The 19,044-nt window shown below is 40.1% G+C and overlaps 3 protein-coding genes across 4 annotated transcripts in view; 2 read left to right on the top strand and 1 right to left on the bottom strand.

Moving 5' to 3' along the window:
- The window catches only part of LOC108102971 (glutamine-dependent NAD(+) synthetase), a 46,788-nt gene extending 36,589 nt beyond the window's left edge, over window positions 1-10,199 (top strand). For both annotated transcript variants that reach the window (XM_041819066.1, XM_041819070.1), the window contains exons 5-7: window positions 6,183-6,272; window positions 6,332-7,765; window positions 7,823-10,199. In XM_041819066.1, the coding sequence (XP_041675000.1) occupies window positions 6,183-6,272; window positions 6,332-7,765; window positions 7,823-8,516 (2,218 nt within the window). In that variant the 3' untranslated portion in view covers window positions 8,517-10,199. The remainder of the gene's footprint in view (window positions 1-6,182; window positions 6,273-6,331; window positions 7,766-7,822) is intronic.
- A 3,726-nt stretch (window positions 10,200-13,925) lies between these two features.
- Window positions 13,926-15,479, bottom strand: LOC108118374 (probable uridine nucleosidase 1). Its single transcript, XM_017231046.2, has 3 exons — window positions 15,320-15,479; window positions 14,832-15,260; window positions 13,926-14,769 (listed from the first exon to the last, which is right to left on the bottom strand). Exons 2-3 carry the CDS (start codon window positions 15,042-15,044, stop codon window positions 13,951-13,953), a joined length of 1,032 nt encoding a protein of 343 aa, XP_017086535.1. The 5' UTR covers window positions 15,045-15,260; window positions 15,320-15,479; the 3' UTR covers window positions 13,926-13,950.
- A 1,164-nt stretch (window positions 15,480-16,643) lies between these two features.
- On the top strand, window positions 16,644-18,989 carry LOC108118373 (non-specific ribonucleoside hydrolase RihC). Its single transcript, XM_017231045.1, has 3 exons — window positions 16,644-17,204; window positions 17,784-18,227; window positions 18,583-18,989. The coding sequence occupies exons 1-3, from the start codon at window positions 16,947-16,949 to the stop codon at window positions 18,964-18,966; spliced, it is 1,086 nt and encodes a 361-aa protein (XP_017086534.1). The 5' UTR covers window positions 16,644-16,946; the 3' UTR covers window positions 18,967-18,989.
- The last annotated feature ends 55 nt before the right edge of the window (window positions 18,990-19,044 follow it).

The following is a 19,044-nucleotide window of genomic DNA, read 5'->3' as shown; positions in this document are numbered from 1 at the left end:
AGCTAAAAAACCGAAAATAATATTGCAAATTTCTGTTAAAAATCGGTTTTCTGGTTTTCTAGCCCTTAAAACAGAGCTCGCACCAAAATATCAGAACAATAATGATAAAAGCAAGTATAGGGGTGTCAAGTTTTGGTTCTTAGCTGCATAAAACAGTCACTGTTTTAGCCGTGCGTCTTGTTTTGACAAAGTTACAGCTTAGAAACGGCAACAAAACCGGGCTATTTGCTGCCGAAAGACGTATACGTGATTTTAAGCACAAAAAAATCAGTCTTTTGACCATAGCGAAGCCAAAAATGCTCCAAATGAGGAATGTAATACCTCGTAGGGCTCGTAACTTGATTGCCATGATTCCCAATTGGTTTGCATTCAAATCTGGGAAACTTCATTTTTGGCCCATTTTTGAAAATTTTGATGATGGTACCCCTTATCAAAAATGCGAAATTTGGGCCAAAATTCATTTTCCGAAAATCGAAAAACGAGGGATAGGGGTGGTTAGTATTTGTCGTTAGCAGCACGAAACTGTCGTTCTTTTGGCTGTGCGACTTGTTTTGACCCAGCTAGAGCTAAAAAACCGAAAATAATATTGCAAATTTCTGTTAAAAATCGGTTTTCTGGTTTTCTAGCCCTTAAAACAGAGCTCGCACCAAAATATCAGAACAATAATGATAAAAGCAAGTATAGGGGTGTCAAGTTTTGGTTCTTAGCTGCATAAAACAGTCACAGTTTTAGCCGTGCGTCTTGTTTTGACAAAGTTACAGCTTATAAACGGCATCAAAACCGTGCTATCTGCTGCCGAAAGACGTATACGTGATTTTAAGCACAAAAAAATCAGTTTTTTGACCATAGCGAAACCAAAAATGCTCCAAATGAGGAATGTAAAACCTCATAGGGCTCGTAACTTGATTGCCATGATTCCCAATTGGTTTGCATTCAAATCTGGGAAACTTCATTTTTGGCCCATTTTTGAAAATTTTGACCCCCTTATCAAAAATGCGAAATTTGGGCCAAAATTCATTTTCCGAAAATCGAAAAACGAGGGATAGGGGTGGTTAGTATTTGTCGTTAGCAGCACGAAACTGTCGTTCTTTTGGCTGTGCGACTTGTTTTGACCCAGCTAGAGCTAAAAAACCGAAAATAATATTGCAAATTTCTGTTAAAAATCGGTTTTCTGGTTTTCTAGCCCTTAAAACAGAGCTCGCACCAAAATATCAGAACAATAATGATAAAAGCAAGTATAGGGGTGTCAAGTTTTGGTTCTTAGCTGCGTAAAACAGTCACTGTTTTAGCCGTGCGTCTTGTTTTGACAAAGTTACAGCTTAGAAACGGCAACAAAACCGGGCTATCTGCTGCCGAAAGACGTATACGTGATTTTAAGCACAAAAAAATCAGTTTTTTGGCCATACCGAAGCCAAAAATGCTCCAAATGAGGAATGTAATACCTCGTAGGGCTCGTAACTTGATTGCCATGATTCCCAATTGGTTTGCATTCAAATCTGGGAAACTTCATTTTTGGCCCATTTTTGAAAATTTTGATGATGGTACCCCTTATCAAAAATGCGAAATTTGGGCCAAAATTCATTTTCCGAAAATCGAAAAACGAGGGATAGGGGTGGTTAGTATTTGTCGTTAGCAGCACGAAACTGTGGTTCTTTTGGCTGTGCGTCTTGTTTTGACCGAGCTAGAGCTAAAAAACCGAAAATAATATTGCAAATTTCTGTTAAAAATCGGTTTTCTGGTTTCCTAGCCCTTAAAACAGAGCTCGCACCAAAATATCAGAACAATAATGATAAAAGCAAGTATAGGGGTGTCAAGTTTTGGTTCTTAGCTGCATAAAACAGTCACAGTTTTAGCCGTGCGTCTTGTTTTAACAAAGTTACAGCTTAGAAACGGCAACAAAACCGGGCTATCTGCTGCCGAAAGACGTATACGTGATTTTAAGCACAAAAAAATCAGTCTTTTGACCATAGCGAAGCCAAAAATGCTCCAAATGAGGAATGTAATACCTCGTAGGGCTCGTAACTTGATTGCCATGATTCCCAATTGGTTTGCATTCAAATCTGGGAAACTTCATTTTTGGCCCATTTTTGAAAATTTTGATGATGGTACCCCTTATCAAAAATGCGAAATTTGGGCCAAAATTCATTTTCCGAAAATCGAAAAACGAGGGATAGGGGTGGTTAGTATTTGTCGTTAGCAGCACGAAACTGTCGTTCTTTTGGCTGTGCGTCTTGTTTTGACCGAGCTAGAGCTAAAAAACCGAAAATAATATTGCAAATTTCTGTTAAAAATCCGTTTTCTGGTTTTCTAGCCCTTAAAACAGAGCTCGCACCAAAATATCAGAACAATAATGATAAAAGCAAGTATAGGGGTGTCAAGTTTTGGTTCTTAGCTGCATAAAACAGTCACTGTTTTAGCCGTGCGTCTTGTTTTGACAAAGTTACAGCTTAGAAACGGCAACAAAACCGGGCTATCTGCTGCCGAAAGACGTATACGTGATTTTAAGCACAAAAAAATCAGTTTTTTGGCCATAGCGAAGCCAAAAATGCTCCAAATGAGGAATGTAATACCTCGTAGGGCTCGTAACTTGATTGCCATGATTCCCAATTGGTTTGCATTCAAATCTGGGAAACTTCATTTTTGGCCCATTTTTGAAAATTTTGATGATGGTACCCCTTATCAAAAATGCGAAATTTGGGCCAAAATTCATTTTCCGAAAATCGAAAAACGAGGGATAGGGGTGGTTAGTATTTGTCGTTAGCAGCACGAAACTGTCGTTCTTTTGGCTGTGCGTCTTGTTTTGACCGAGCTAGAGCTAAAAAACCGAAAATAATATTGCAAATTTCTGTTAAAAATCGGTTTTCTGGTTTTCTAGCCCCTTAAAACAGAGCTCGCACCAAAATATCAGAACAATAATGATAAAAGCAAGTATAGGGGTGTCAAGTTTTGGTTCTTAGCTGCATAAAACAGTCACAGTTTTAGCCGTGCGTCTTGTTTTGACAAAGTTACAGCTTAGAAACGGCAACAAAACCGGGCTATCTGCTGCCGAAAGACGTATACGTGATTTTAAGCACAAAAAAATCAGTTTTTTGGCCATAGCGAAGCCAAAAATTCTCCAAATGAGGAATGTAATACCTCGTAGGGCTCGTAACTTGATTGCCATGATTCCCAATTGGTTTGCATTCAAATCTGGGAAACTTCATTTTTTGGCCCATTTTTGAAAATTTTGATGATGGTACCCCTTATCAAAAATGCGAAATTTGGGCCAAAATTCATTTTCCGAAAATCGAAAAACGAGGGATAGGGGTGGTTAGTATTTGTCGTTAGCAGCACGAAACTGTCGTTCTTTTGGCTGTGCGTCTTGTTTTGACCGAGCTAGAGCTAAAAAACCGAAAATAATATTGCAAATTTCTGTTAAAAATCCGTTTTCTGGTTTTCTAGCCCTTAAAACAGAGCTCGCACCAAAATATCAGAACAATAATGATAAAAGCAAGTATAGGGGTGTCAAGTTTTGGTTCTTAGCTGCATAAAACAGTCACTGTTTTAGCCGTGCGTCTTGTTTTGACAAAGTTACAGCTTAGAAACGGCAACAAAACCGGGCTATCTGCTGCCGAAAGACGTATACGTGATTTTAAGCACAAAAAAATCAGTTTTTTGGCCATAGCGAAGCCAAAAATGCTCCAAATGAGGAATGTAATACCTCGTAGGGCTCGTAACTTGATTGCCATGATTCCCAATTGGTTTGCATTCAAATCTGGGAAACTTCATTTTTGGCCCATTTTTGAAAATTTTGATGATGGTACGTACCCCTTATCAAAAATGCGAAATTTGGGCCAAAATTCATTTTCCGAAAATCGAAAAACGAGGGATAGGGGTGGTTAGTATTTGTCGTTAGCAGCACGAAACTGTCGTTCTTTTGGCTGTGCGTCTTGTTTTGACCGAGCTAGAGCTAAAAAACCGAAAATAATATTGCAAATTTCTGTTAAAAATCCGTTTTCTGGTTTTCTAGCCCTTAAAACAGAGCTCGCACCAAAATATCAGAACAATAATGATAAAAGCAAGTATAGGGGTGTCAAGTTTTGGTTCTTAGCTGCATAAAACAGTCACTGTTTTAGCCGTGCGTCTTGTTTTGACAAAGTTACAGCTTAGAAACGGCAACAAAACCGGGCTATCTGCTGCCGAAAGACGTATACGTGATTTTAAGCACAAAAAAATCAGTTTTTTGGCCATAGCGAAGCCAAAAATGCTCCAAATGAGGAATGTAATACCTCGTAGGGCTCGTAAATTGATTGCCATGATTCCCAATTGGTTTGCATTCAAATCTGGGAAACTTCATTTTTGGCCCATTTTTGAAAATTTTGATGATGGTACCCCTTATCAAAAATGCGAAATTTGGGCCAAAATTCATTTTCCGAAAATCGAAAAACGAGGGATAGGGGTGGTTAGTATTTGTCGTTAGCAGCACGAAACTGTCGTTCTTTTGGCTGTGCGTCTTGTTTTGACCGAGCCCTTATCAAAAATGCGAAATTTGGGCCAAAATTCATTTTCCGAAAATCGAAAAACGAGGGATAGGGGTGGTTAGTATTTGTCGTTAGCAGCACGAAACTGTCGTTCTTTTGGCTGTGCGTCTTGTTTTGACCGAGCTAGAGCTAAAAAACCGAAAATAATATTGCAAATTTCTGTTAAAAAATCCGTTTTCTGGTTTTCTAGCCCTTAAAACAGAGCTCGCACCAAAATATCAGAACAATAATGATAAAAGCAAGTATAGGGGTGTCAAGTTTTGGTTCTTAGCTGCATAAAACAGTCACTGTTTTAGCCGTGCGTCTTGTTTTGACAAAGTTACAGCTTAGAAACGGCAACAAAACCGGGCTATCTGCTGCCGAAAGACGTATACGTGATTTTAAGCACAAAAAATCAGTTTTTTGGCCATAGCGAAGCCAAAAATGCTCCAAATGAGGAATGTAATACCTCGTAGGGCTCGTAACTTGATTGCCATGATTCCCAATTGGTTTGCATTCAAATCTGGGAAACTTCATTTTTGGCCCATTTTTGAAAATTTTGATGATGGTACCCCTTATCAAAAATGCGAAATTTGGGCCAAAACTCATTTTCCGAAAATCGAAAAACGAGGGATAGGGGTGGTTAGTATTTGTCGTTAGCAGCACGAAACTGTCGTTCTTTTGGCTGTGCGTCTTGTTTTGACCGAGCTAGAGCTAAAAAACCGAAAATAATAATGCAAATTTCTGTTAAAAATCGGTTTTCTGGTTTTCTAGCCCTCAAAACAGAGCTCGCACCAAAATATCAGAACAATAATGATAAAAGCAAGTATAGGGGTGTCAAGTTTTGGTTCTTAGCTGCATAAAACAGTCACTGTTTTAGCCGTGCGTCTTGTTTTGACAAAGTTACAGCTTAGAAACGGCAACAAAACCGGGCTATCTGCTGCCGAAAGACGTATACGTGATTTTAAGCACAAAAAAATCAGTTTTTTGGCCATAGCGAAGCCAAAAATGCTCCAAATGAGGAATGTAATACCTCGTAGGGCTCGTAACTTGATTGCCATGATTCCCAATTGGTTTGCATTCAAATCTGGGAAACTTCATTTTTGGCCCATTTTTGAAAATTTTGATGATGGTACCCCTTATCAAAAATGCGAAATTTGGGCCAAAATTCATTTTCCGAAAATCGAAAAACGAGGGATAGGGGTGGTTAGTATTTGTCGTTAGCAGCACAAAACTGTCGTTCTTTTGGCTGTGCGTCTTGTTTTGACCGAGCTAGAGCTAAAAAACCGAAAATAATAATGCAAATTTCTGTTAAAAATCGGTTTTCTGGTTTTCTAGCCCTCAAAACAGAGCTCGCACCAAAATATCAGAACAATAATGTTAAAAGCAAGTATAGGGGTGTCAAGTTTTGGTTGTTAGGTGCATAAAACAGTCACTGTGTTTAGCCGTACTCGACAGTATTTTGCTCATAACTTGGCCAATAATACTGCAAATATGGAATTAGCTTAGCTTATATTTGACATTTCAAACTGTGAATGCAGGTTTGATAAGAATTAGAAAACAAGCTCTACCGCATTTGGACTATAATTAGGTTAGTTATGGGAAAGATACCAAATTTCGCATTTAATATTTATATATTAATATTATTTTTTGTATAAATAATTAATCTAAATTTTCCCACAGTGGCTATAGTTGCGAGGACCACTTCCGTGAGCCGGACACGTTCCTGCACTCGTGGGAAGTTCTTCTGGAGGTGATGATGTCGCCTATGTGGTGAGTCCTTTAAAGTGCTATGATTATTTCATTAATTAACCCCATTTAATGCTTTCTAGTGAGAATATGCTGGTGGATGTGGGCATGCCGGTGATGCATCGAAATGTGGCCTACAATTGCCGGGTGGCGTTCTTCAATCGCCAGATCCTGCTCATCCGGCCCAAGATGGCGATGTGCGATGATGGCAACTATAGGGAATCCCGTTGGTTTACAGCCTGGACAAAATCTCTGCAAACGGAGGAGTTCGTGCTGCCGCGAATGATTGCCCAACATACAGGACAGCAGACGGTGCCGTTTGGTGATGCCGTCATAGCCACTAGAGACACTTGTCTGGGTTATGAGATCTGCGAGGAGCTGTGGAATGTGCGTAGCAAGCACATTGAGATGTCCCTAGCAGGTGTGGAGCTGATAGTAAACAGCTCCGGCAGCTATATGGAACTGCGTAAGGCGCACATCACCACCGATCTCATCCGAAATGCCAGCTTCAAGGCCGGAGGAGCCTATCTCTTTAGCAATCTTCGTGGTTGTGATGGCCAGCGGGTCTACTTCAATGGCTGCTCGGCCATTGCCTTGAACGGTGAGATACTGGCACGTGGACAACAATTTGCCCTGCAGGATGTAGAGGTCACGCTGGCCACCATCGATCTGGAGGAGATTCGTGCCTATCGCGTTAGCCTGAGATCCCGCTGCTCAGCGGCTGCGGCGGCAGCAGATTATCCAAGGATCCATTGCGACTTCGAGATGTCCACGCACAGTGATATCTTCAAGACGTCAACGCCTCCGCTTAATTGGCCAATTCATACGCCAGAGGAGGAGATTGCTCTGGGACCTGCCTGTTGGCTCTGGGACTATCTAAGAAGATCCGGTCAAGGGGGATTTTTCCTACCGCTCAGTGGTGGTGTCGATTCCAGTAGCTCTGCCACAATAGTGCACTCCATGTGCCGGCAGATTGTCCAGGCTGTGCAACTGGGGGACGCCCAGGTGCTGCACGATATCCGTTTGATTCTGGCCGATACAGATTATACGCCGGATAATGCCGCCGGATTGTGCAACCGACTGTTGGTCACCTGTTACATGGGCAGCGTGAATAGTAGCAAGGAAACCAGGAGAAGGGCCGCCCAGTTGGCAAATCAACTGGGCAGTTATCACATCGAGATCAGCATTGACTCGGCCGTGAATGCCTTGTTGGGCATATTTAATGCTGTCACGGGTTTGACGCCTCGATTCCGGACGCAGGGAGGTTGTGCCCGGCAAAATCTGGCACTGCAGAATATGCAATCGAGGATTCGTATGGTCCTGGCCTATATTTTTGCCCAGCTAATGTTGTGGGTGAGGAACAGGCCAGGTGGTTTGCTTGTCCTAGGCTCCGCCAATGTGGATGAGTCGCTGCGCGGTTACCTAACGAAGTATGACTGCTCCTCGGCTGACATCAATCCGATTGGAGGGATCTCCAAAATGGATCTGCGAAGATTTCTGACCTATGCCATGGAGAAGTATGTAGAGATTATATATTCCAGATAATGTACTTACCTCCAATTTTTATTATCCAGGTTCAATCTGCCCGTACTGGAGTCCATCATAGATGCCCCACCCACCGCCGAACTGGAACCGCTGCAGGAGAACGGAGAACTGCAGCAGACGGATGAACAGGACATGGGCATGACCTATGCAGAGCTCTCCGAGTACGGACGCCTGCGCAAACAGTCTTTCTGCGGTCCTTACAGCATGTTCTGCCGACTGGTGGCCACCTGGAAGGGTGATCTTAGTCCCAAAGAGGTGGCCGAAAAGGTGAAGCATTTCTTTCGATGCTACGCAATCAATCGGCATAAGATGACCGTGCTGACACCATCGGTTCATGCCGAAAGCTATAGTCCGGATGACAATAGGTTCGATCATCGCCCGTTCTTGTATCGTCCCAACTGGAGTTGGCAATTTAAGGCCATTGACGACGAGGTGGACAAGCTACAACCCATCTACACTCCATCATCGGCACAGCTGCGTCCCAGCAGCGATGATTTGCTCCTGTCCACTCAGAGATCCTCGCACTTGGATGACTCCAAGCACTCCTCGCCGTTGTCCTCGGCCTCGGCGTCCGCATCGATTGATGTGGGCATTTCGACGGCAGCGGTTCCACTACCCGGTGCCGCTGCTCCAGGCGGTCTCTCCAAGAAACCCAGCGGCTATAGCAAGGTGCACGTCAATGTTCTCGGCAAGATCAAGGACCGCACTGGCATTCCCGTCTAGAAACGACATACTCGCAAAGTACTGGAATTATGTTTTTGTTTTTTTTTTTGGCACAGCTTGATGTCTTTTGCTGTTAAACAAAGAAATCATTGTGGCTTAGATGATATATTTTCGATTTGTTATCAGTCAGCTATCTTTTGTAACTATGTGCCTTCTATTGTTCGTAACTTGTTTCCTTAAGACGTTCGGTGTATGTTGATCTGCATACGTATATGGTTAATGTAAGCCCCAAGTAAAACTTAGCCCTGATTAGTATATTCATGTTCCTTAGTTGTTGATTAACAAACGCCTGTAAAACCAAACAATTTATGGAATTGAAAAGTGATTTCATTACAAATTTATCCTTAATCCTTTCCTTTAACTACTAAACATTAATGCTTTATATCCCTTAAATCTAACTATTATTATATACATCATTTGAAAATCACCAAATATCAAACTTCAGTACTAAGCAGCAGCAAAAGGCATTATTCTGTATATATATACGGAACCCATACGTGTAGGCCTAGGCGTAGTACTAGCATTGCTCCTCTACCTATATCCATATACTATTTTTTTTGTAGATCCTCTTCAATGTAGTTGTCGGCCTTCGTAGCATCTTTTCCAGTTTGCCTTATCGAAAAGTCTTTTATCTTGTCTAAAGCTCAAGCTAAAACAAAAACTGGACAAACTATTTGTCCGCTTGTCCAAACAATTTGTACAACAATCTTTAAAAACGAAAACTAACTAGGCAGTTCTTTGCCGCACATTTAGTTAGATAATATCATAAACTTTTTTTTGGTTTTATATTTTAAAAAATAAGAGATTACTTGTTGTGTTGTTGGTTGTGTACAGTGCGTGTCAAGGGTTAATGTTTTTATCAGCCCCATTTAAAATTCTAAACTAAACTATCTTAGACATTACTTTTTTGTTAAAACGGATTGGTTAAGCCTTAAAATTGAAAAGACTAAGTATAAATTTTTTACAATAAAATAAGTTTTCTATCAACACCTTAATACAAATTTAAATATTGAAAGTTATACTTTAACCAACGCACTGTATGTTAAATAATTAAGATTAATTTGTTGATTATGAGACAATTTTTCTATGTTCAAGATCGCAGAAAATTATATTGTTATAAAAAATCTTAGAAACGTCAATTATATAACCTGTGGTCAGCTAAAGATCTTTAAACTTTAGACCAAAGCTAAAAAAAAGAACATTAATACGATATCATAGCTCGCAACTGTTAGTTAGTCTTTTTAGGTACTTATACATTGACTTTGTATCAACCAAAAAATGTCCTAAACTTTCGGAAACAAACATTAAAACTATTCATACCTTAAATTTTTTGTATTATCACAAAAATGATTTACTAAAAATGCTTTTCTAAATGAATTTGAAAAAAATTTTACGAACCACTTTTATCATAGCTAAACTTTTGTTAGTAAATAAAAGGCATACATTAAAATAATTCAAAATTGTATTTTGAATTCAGTAAATCCACATTAAGTTTAAAAATAAGAAATATGTAAAATTCCTGAAACTTGTAAGGACACTTTCCTGGGAGATGAGCAACATTTTGTTTGTAGTTTGTAGTTTTAACATGTAGATTTATAGCACATTGTGAATTTGAACACTCGCATCGGATCGATTTAATGGAACACTGATTATACACTTCTGTAGAAGTAAATATATACACCAGATATGTTTGCGGTTTTAAATGGAATAGTTCGATTGTATTATCAAAAGAAATTAATATTTAACATTTCTTAACTTAAGTTAATGATTTTGTAATATATTTAATGTTATTTTTATAGGTATCCGTTTCAATTGGTTTTGCATTTATGTAATCTTTATTAACATTTAACCCAATTTAACAGACATCGCAGAATTTCATAGAAAAATCAAATTTTTATACAAGTATTATATTGAAATTGAACACTATCAAATTCTGTTATAACCTTGCAGCCATTTTTAATCTTTGTTTCGTGTAATTTCTCATTTTGATAAGGCTAATTTAACATGTTTGTAATTTTTGTGGATTTTTAGGCGAAAATTGTTATTATCATTTTATATTGCCTATATTTAGGCTTTGCCATATTTGAGAACGAGATAGCTTCCAAGTTTGGTTGCTAATTTCAGGTCTTTTTGCTACCAGGCGAACAGAAAGCATAGCAAGCGTATGCTGGGCGCCAAAGTTTCTTTAAACCGAGCCCTCTCATTGGTCAACAAATGGCTCCCTGGAATATTTACAGTTAGTAAAGTCTAAGCAGCTCAAAACATAAGCAAGAGATGAGCAACCACGTTGTTTTCTGTGTCGTGTCACGAGTTTAGCACGATAATCACGAAAAAGCAATTAAATCCTTTGTATTTCATTCGATCGTGTCGAATACCACTGCTCACGTGGCCATCCCTAAGTGGCACTCATGTTTGGATAGAATCCGTTAGTTTGGTGCCCAAAACATAAACAAGAGATGAGCAACCACGTTGTTTTCTGTGTCGTGTCACGACATTGGCACGACAGGCACGAAATAATATTTAATTCCCATGTAATTTATTCGATCGTGTTGGAAAACAGTACTCACGTGGACATCCCTAAGTGGAGCTCACAAATTTAGCGATTTCCACCTACTACTCGATTCTGTTCGCCTGGTATTTTAAAGGCATCAGCTAGCCAAAATGCGTTGAAATTTTGATCAGAAAAATAAATTTTTCTCAGTCAAATCGGTCATTTTGGCAGTTCAGATACCAGGCGAACAGAAACGGCAGCAAGCAGCTACTATTTTCTGGGAGTTTGTGTTTTTTTTCAAGATGGCCGCCTTTTCAAGATGGTTGCCGTTGTCACTGGATGGAAACCGTTAGTTTGCAGGCCAAAACATAAACAAGAGATGGGCAACCACGTTGTTTTTTGTGTCGGCTCACGAGTTTAGCACGATAATCACGAAATAATATTAAGGTCCCATGTAATTTATTCGATCGTGTCGAAAAACAGTGCTCACGTGGCCATCCCTAATTGGAGCTCATAAATTTGCCGCTTTTTCAAAATGGTTGCCATTGCAGCCCAAAACATAAACAAGAGATGAGCAACTACGTTGTTTTTTGTGTAGTCTCACGAGTTTAGCACGATAACCACGAAATAATATTAAGTTCCCATATAATTTATTCAATCGTGTCGAAAAACAGTGCTCACGTGGCCATCCCTAATTGGAGCTCATAAATTTAGCGATTTCCACCTACTACTCGTTTCTGTTCGCCTGGTATTTTAAAGGCATCAGCTAGCCAAAATGCGTTGAAATTTTTATCAGAAAAATAAATTTTTCTCAGTCAAATTCGTAATTTTGGGAGTTCAGATACCAGGCGAACAGAAACAGCAGCAAGCAGCTACTGTTTTCTGTGAGCTTTGTTTTTATTTCAAGATGGCTGCCTTTTCAAGATGGTTGCCATTGCAGCCCAAAACATAAACAAGAGATGAGCAACCACGTTGTTTTTTGTGTCGTCTCACGAGTTTAGCACGATAATCACGAAAAAGCAATTAAATCCTATGTATGTCATTCGATCGTGTCGAATACCACTGCTCACGTGGCCATCCCTAAGTGGCACTCATGTTTGGATGGAAACCGTTAGTCTGGTGCCCAAAACATAAACAAGAGATGAGCAACCACGTTGTTTTTTGTGTCGTGTCACGACTTTAGCACGACAGGCACGAAATAATATTTAAGTCCTATGTAATTTATTCGGTCGTGTCGAAAAACTATACTCACATGTCCGTCCCTAAGTAGAGCTCATAATTTTCAAGATGGCTGCCTTTTCAAAATGGTTGCCATTGCAGACCAAAACATAAACAAGAGATGAGCAACCACGTTGTTTTCTGTGTCGTGTCACGACTTAGGCACGACAGGCACGAAATAATATTTAAGTCCCATGTAATTTATTCGATCGTGTCGGAAAACAGTACTCACGTGGACATCCCTAAGTGGAGCTCATAAATTTAGGGATTTCCACCTACTACTCGATTCTGTTCGCCTGGTATTTTAAAGGCATCAGCTAGCCAAAATGCGTTGAAATTTTTATCAGAAAAATAAATTTTTCTCAGTCAAATTCGTAATTTTGGGACTTCAGATACCAGGCGAACAGAAACAGCAGCAAGCAGCTACTGTTTTCTGTGAGCTTTGTTTTTATTTCAAGATGGCTGCCTTTTCAAGATGGTTGCCATTGCAGCCCAAAACATAAACAAGAGATGAGCAACTACGTTGTTTTTTGTGTCGTCTCACGAGTTTAGCACGATAATCACGAAAAAACAATTAATTCCTATGTATTTCATTCGATCGTGTCGAATACCACTGCTCACGTGACCATCCCTAAGTGGCACTCATGTTTGGATGGAAACCGTTAGTCTGGTGCCCAAAACATAAACAAGAGATGGGCAATCACATTGGTTACTGTATCGTATCACGAGTTTAGCACGAAAGGCGCGATATTACATTTAAATCCTTTGTATTTCATCATCTGATCGTTTTACACCTGCTACTTGCTTCTGTTCTTTTTGTAAAATAAAGAAATGTTGCTTTTTGGCTTCCAATTTGACCTTATGAGAATTATGCAGGATTTTTTTTAGCTTTTGAATGAATTTCCAGTATGATTATGCAACCCCTTGTCAAAGAAAGTTTATTTGTTATGCTTCAAATCTCAAGGTTTGCTAAGGAAATTTTTTTTCTTGATGTTGGGCATGTTACCGGTGCAGGTGGTCAAGTCGTCGAAGAACGTGGCGCAGGTCAGCAGGACAATGCCGATCTTCTCGGCGATGCACTTGGTGCCGTTGATGCCCTTGTAGCCAGCCAACAGAATATTTCTGCAGCTATCGATAAGCCGTACTGCTCGACGCCCATAAATTTGCGTTCAAAAATAACACTTTATATTCAATCTAAAATTGTTTTACAAATATTTATATGGCTATTATATAGAATTTACTTCATTAATAAGTGCAGAACGTAAAGAAAACATTGGAATTGGAGAGAATTAAACATATAAACTTACGTTTTCACAAATTTGACACTGTCAAGAAACTGTTAAACCAGTCGTGTTTTTCGATTCTGTTTTGCTCTTCTTGAGAAAAACGGTAGTTTACCGTTAGCAATGCTTTTGCATTCGGTGATATTTTTGGATTAATTTTATTACAGTGTAGTAAAGCACTATTCCTTCCTTTGTAGTTTTAAACGGAATGGATGGGTACGAACGTTATCAAAAGATATACAAGATCAACAGTGAGGTTTGTCTTTCCGCATATTAAGTTAAGTAACAACTGATAAAAGCCTCTAAATCAACTCCTAAATTTGGTTATCTGTGGGATCTGTGGGATATCACACAGATAACCCAATTTTGGAAAGTACAAACATAAGGACTTTTGAAGTTAAACTAAAAGTCCAAGTGGATGCTTCAAATATTTAATAGATTGTTAAACACACAAATGTGCGACATCGGTGTTGGGTAGAAATCCCGTCCAGGCGATGATCGTGCAGAAGTGTTCTCCTTTGAGTCGCCTCACAACGCGAACATTTGTCTCCTTTCCATGGATGGCATCCACCTTACGGCCGTGCAGGTGATCCAGCACCATCTGGCCACGGGTATGAATGCCACTCAGTTCCACGGTACCATAGTATTCCCGCTGATCGTCAATCATTGCATCTGGGAAGAGATAGGTGGCCGTGAGCAAGGAATCACAGCTAATCCATTTCACAAAGCCCCGCGGCACCATCATTGAACGCTCTACACGAGTTAGTAGCTCCACAAAGGGATGATCAACAGCTCCGAGGACATTTAAACGCCAGTCCACAGTAGCGCCAAATTCACCATCGATACACGGCTCCCAGGGCAGGATTACAGCTGGCTTTGACAATCGCTCCAGGGTAATGTGCGCCGCCTCTGGATCCATCATGAAATTGAACTCGGCACTCTTGGTGACATTGCCTTTGCCGAAAATGTTGCCGCCCATTATATAGACACCGCCAATCTTGTCCAGAAACGAGCTGCCATACAGATTAATGCAGTTGGCAAAGTTAGTGAGTGGTCCGCACAGCAGGAAGTCCACTTGACCGGGATTCTGGCTGGCCAGACGGTACATGGCATTCACGGCATGCTCGGGCTGTAGTTCTTTTTCCTCGCTGACCTCGGGATAGTTGCCAACATCGTTGAATCCATCTTGACCATGGAAACGCAAAGTATACTTCCAGGTGCGTGGCACTATGGGATCGGCACAGCCCTTGAAAACGGGAACCTAAGAAGGAGTTAATTAGTATGGGCTTATAATTGTGGATTTCTTTATAACATCTCTCTTACATCCCGCCTGTCCAACGTATGCAAAACTCTCAAAGCATTCAGCGTGCCGTTGTCCACGTCCGCATTGCCCTGCACCGTGGTTATGGCTAATACCTTGGTGGTCCTTCCTCCTGATAGGACTAGCTCCTCTGAGCGGAGCATCATGGCTAAGCCCCAGGCATCATCAGTTCCTATATCACAGTCGTAGACCACGAGACGCTGCTTGTTCTCCATGGCAAACTATCTTCCAAACTGGTCATGGTTGTACCTATCGATTACGGAACTATCGTTTCATTGTTGCCACCAGATATTAAACAGTATTATTAAATTTTTGGTGGTTTCTTTAAATGAGTAAAGTAAAAGTTAAGCTTGGGAGAAAATTTACTAAAATGCAACATCTTTTGTAATTCCAATAATGACTGCTATCCAGGGAACTCATTTTCCGCAACTCTGTAATTTATTAAACTTATTTGTTAATTGCATTAAGTAAATAAATATGCAAATCTTACCTGCAAGTAACTAGCTGGACACTAAAAACATCTGCATAATGGTGAGTTTGTTAGCTGTTATTCCAGCTGTTTTCCTATGGTGAGTTTACAAGTCTTAGAATTAACAGTACTTAACAGTATGAATAACATAGTTTTATTCTTAATTTTGAAAATATTTAAATAGCTGAAATAATAACAAAAATGGGTTTTAAATGATAGATTCATAATATGTAAAATATTTAGTTAAATATTGTTTAATTTTATATATGTAGGTATTTAAAGGTGTTTGGTCTTCAAAAGCTTTATGGATCCTACAAAACATATCTATTATATATTCTATTTGAAATATGGAATATTTAGGATATCAAAATATTACAAAAAATAGTTTATGATGCCTGCTTTTAAATTAAAATCTGGCCACAATTTCTACTCTTAATGCAACAAATTTCTTTATTATATGAGAGACTTTATGTCAATAAATACTGGTCGTATGATTTTCACTATCGCAATACTAGTTAATAAACACAAGACTATGTTAATAGAGCCAAGGCGTTTAATGACTTAAGTGGGTGTTCCAAGCTCATTTTCATATGTACTACATATGTACCTACACCTACTTACCTATATGATGTACCCCCTCAGTCTGGCATTCTAGAATCTAGATTACGCCGAGTGTCGCAAGTGGGCGACTTCTGACGGACGATTCTCATTATGGTTCGTTATTATCGCGACGACCTGCCGCAACTTGATTAACGTTTATTGTTACAATAGTGGTTCCAGTTGCCCTTCGGATCGCGCCTCCGGGATTCAATGGAATTCAATCTGTTTTGCGTCTCACAAGTGCTTCCCTATTTCCACAGAAATCGGGAAATCGGACTGGTATTAGCTTTTTGGGAAAGAAGAACAACAGGTGAGAACATACAAGTATGTATGTTATCTTTGGATATGAAACGGTTTACAACTATATGTACATATTGTCGAAAAGAAATAATGTTCAAAATCATGTAACTGATCACTACGTTCTATTAATTTCCCATTCTCTTTAGCAAAGGTGACTTCTAGTCGAGGGATTCCCTCTGGTACTATAGAAACCTAAAATAATGTGTATAGCTAGTAACTGATTTGTATTCCATTAATTTCACTTTCTTTTAACCACTGATAACCTCTAAAATAAAGGAAAGCCTCAGAGTTCTAAACGACTTTGCAGTGAAAGTAAGGGCATTTGGTGGTCAACCTTATAGATGGACAGCATTCCCACACGTCTTATCCGTTTGTCCCGCTCTCGCTTGACACGAACGTAAAATACAGCGGCGAGATATGGATTGCACACATGGTGACATATCGGCCACCACACATGTGAATCGCTCAGTTGAGTTGAGTTGAGGGAAAGGCGAGAGCGTTATGAAATTCCGTGTGATATGGCCTTTTGGTTCTGGTAATGCCCAGGCCATTCCCCGGTACCCAGTACCCAGTACCCAGTGCTGCTCAGTGCCCAGTAGACATCACCATTCACGACTACCAGAACCAGAAGCCGAGGCGAAACCGATAGACAATGTCCGGCTGGGCAGCAACCAGATGATTACCGTATGTGTTTTGTATATGGGTAGTCCGCAGTCCGCCGTTCGTGCACATTCATCACTTGCCGGCGATGGCAGACGGACGCACAGTGGAAAACGGCAACGGACGGGGAGGAGGCGGAGACGAAGGACCCACATCCCCCAAATATGCGATCCTCGACTGCGATGGTGGAAGTGACGATGCCTGGGCACTGCTCCTGCTCCTGCATGCAGCCGAGAGCCATGGGATCCATCTCCTAGCCATCACAACCATGGGATGCGGGAATACCAGCAGGGAGAATGCGGCACGCAATATGCGACGGATTCTGGATGCCTGCAAGCGCACAGATGTAAATATAAATATAAATAAATTGAAAAGCACAGAAAAAAAAAGATCTATAATATTTTATGAATCATTTTTGATCAGAAAACAAGATTTTTTATATTTCAAAATCAGATACAAATTCGATTTAAATCTATAATCTTTTTCTTTGATCTTTAAAAATGAATAGAAAATAATAATTATTTATTTGCCCTGCTTTTTGAGATCTGTTTGCCATACGAAATCAAGCATAACAATCGTTCAATCTATATAAATAATACATATAGTATTTACAAACAAAATCATAAGCAACTTGCAACTTTATTGTTTATTTTAACTCAAAGAAATCTAATATTTATTCAAGTACATGTGTGAGACATTGAGAAAAGAATACAAATTGAGGCTAATTCAGAAATCTCTCTCAAAATTTAATAACAAAGACAATTTAGTTTTATTAAGGTAAACTATGATTTCCGTATTATTATCCGAGGCTCATTTTATGAATCTATTTTTTTGTGGCATCTATTGTAGACTTCTTTTCTTTCTAAGAACCATACTTAAGATTTTATATTATTTTACCTTTCTAACTGATATTTTCAACTTACAGATTCCCATATACTTAGGAGCGGTGGATCCCCTGATTCCTTCCACTGAGGATGAAAAAAAGTATTTCCATGGCTGCGATGGCTTCGGTGACTGTCTAACCGACGACGGCAGTCCAGTGGAGAGTATTGTTCAGCCTGAGCATGCAGTGACCGCCATCTATGATCTCTGCCGTGCCAGGCCCAAACAGATCACAATTTTCGCCGTTGGCCCACTCACTAATCTGGCCCTGGGCTATACGATGTATGGTGAAAAGTTTGGAGAGAACTTCCGGGATATGTTCATTATGGGTGGAAATTATCAGGGAGTGGGTAACTCCTCACGGTCAGCGGAGTTTAATTTCCATTCGGATCCAGAGGCGGCACATACGGTACTGCTGAAGACCCGCTGTCACATCACCATCCTGCCATGGGAGCCCTGTCTCCCGGATAGATTTAATATACCCATTGTGAGTATCATATATCCTAGATTTACGCTATAGAATTTGTCAAGTGGGTATACGGATAAGATTGCCGTAAACAAAGATCAGCAGTTGCTTACTTCAAGTACACACTTTTGCTTGCCACGCACAAACAGCTCTTGATCACCTTGTTTAATTTATAGGAAATCTGTGGGCTGTATGAGGTTTCTATAAATTTTATGTTAATATCATGTTATATTATTAATGTGGCAAATATTATTATAGTATATCTAAAGAATTATGGTACCCAAAACTTGGTAAAGTTAGTTTCAAGAAACTCTGAAGCGTATACTAAGGAACATTCTTAATAATATTTGTTAACATAATCCCACTCCTCCTCCAGAACTGGCGGCTCAAGGAGTTTGCTGCCAGGGCCAAGCACGCTGGCCATCCGGCGATCACAATGCTCAACCAGGTGGAGGCTGCCCAATGGCTGCCAATGATCGAACAGTATGGAATTGATACATGGAATCCCTGCGATGCCATTGTGGTGGCTGCCTGGCTATTCGAGGATCATTTGATCCGAAAGCACAGTACCTGGCATGCAACTGTTGACCTGCGTGGCACCCATACCCGTGGTCAGATGGTACTCGATCATCTGCGGGAACGTGAAAAGTATCCGGAAAATGTTCGGATCATCGAGCTGGTCGACGTTGAGTTCTTCAAACGGATCTGCGAGTGGGTCGCCGGGTTGGACGGCGGATCACTACTTCACGACACTCAATAAACCCATTAATCAGTAATAGTAAATCGCGCCTTTTTTTCGGCACTATCGTTGGTTTATTTGCCGGATGATAAGGGTGAG

The sequence above is a fragment of the Drosophila eugracilis genome, unplaced genomic scaffold, assembly GCF_018153835.1.
Source record: "Drosophila eugracilis isolate 14026-0451.02 unplaced genomic scaffold, ASM1815383v1 contig_124, whole genome shotgun sequence".
NCBI classification, from domain to species: Eukaryota; Metazoa; Arthropoda; class Insecta; order Diptera; family Drosophilidae; genus Drosophila; species Drosophila eugracilis.
The sequence above is the reverse complement of the archived record's forward strand: the minus strand, read 5'-3'. Positions and strand labels throughout refer to the sequence as shown.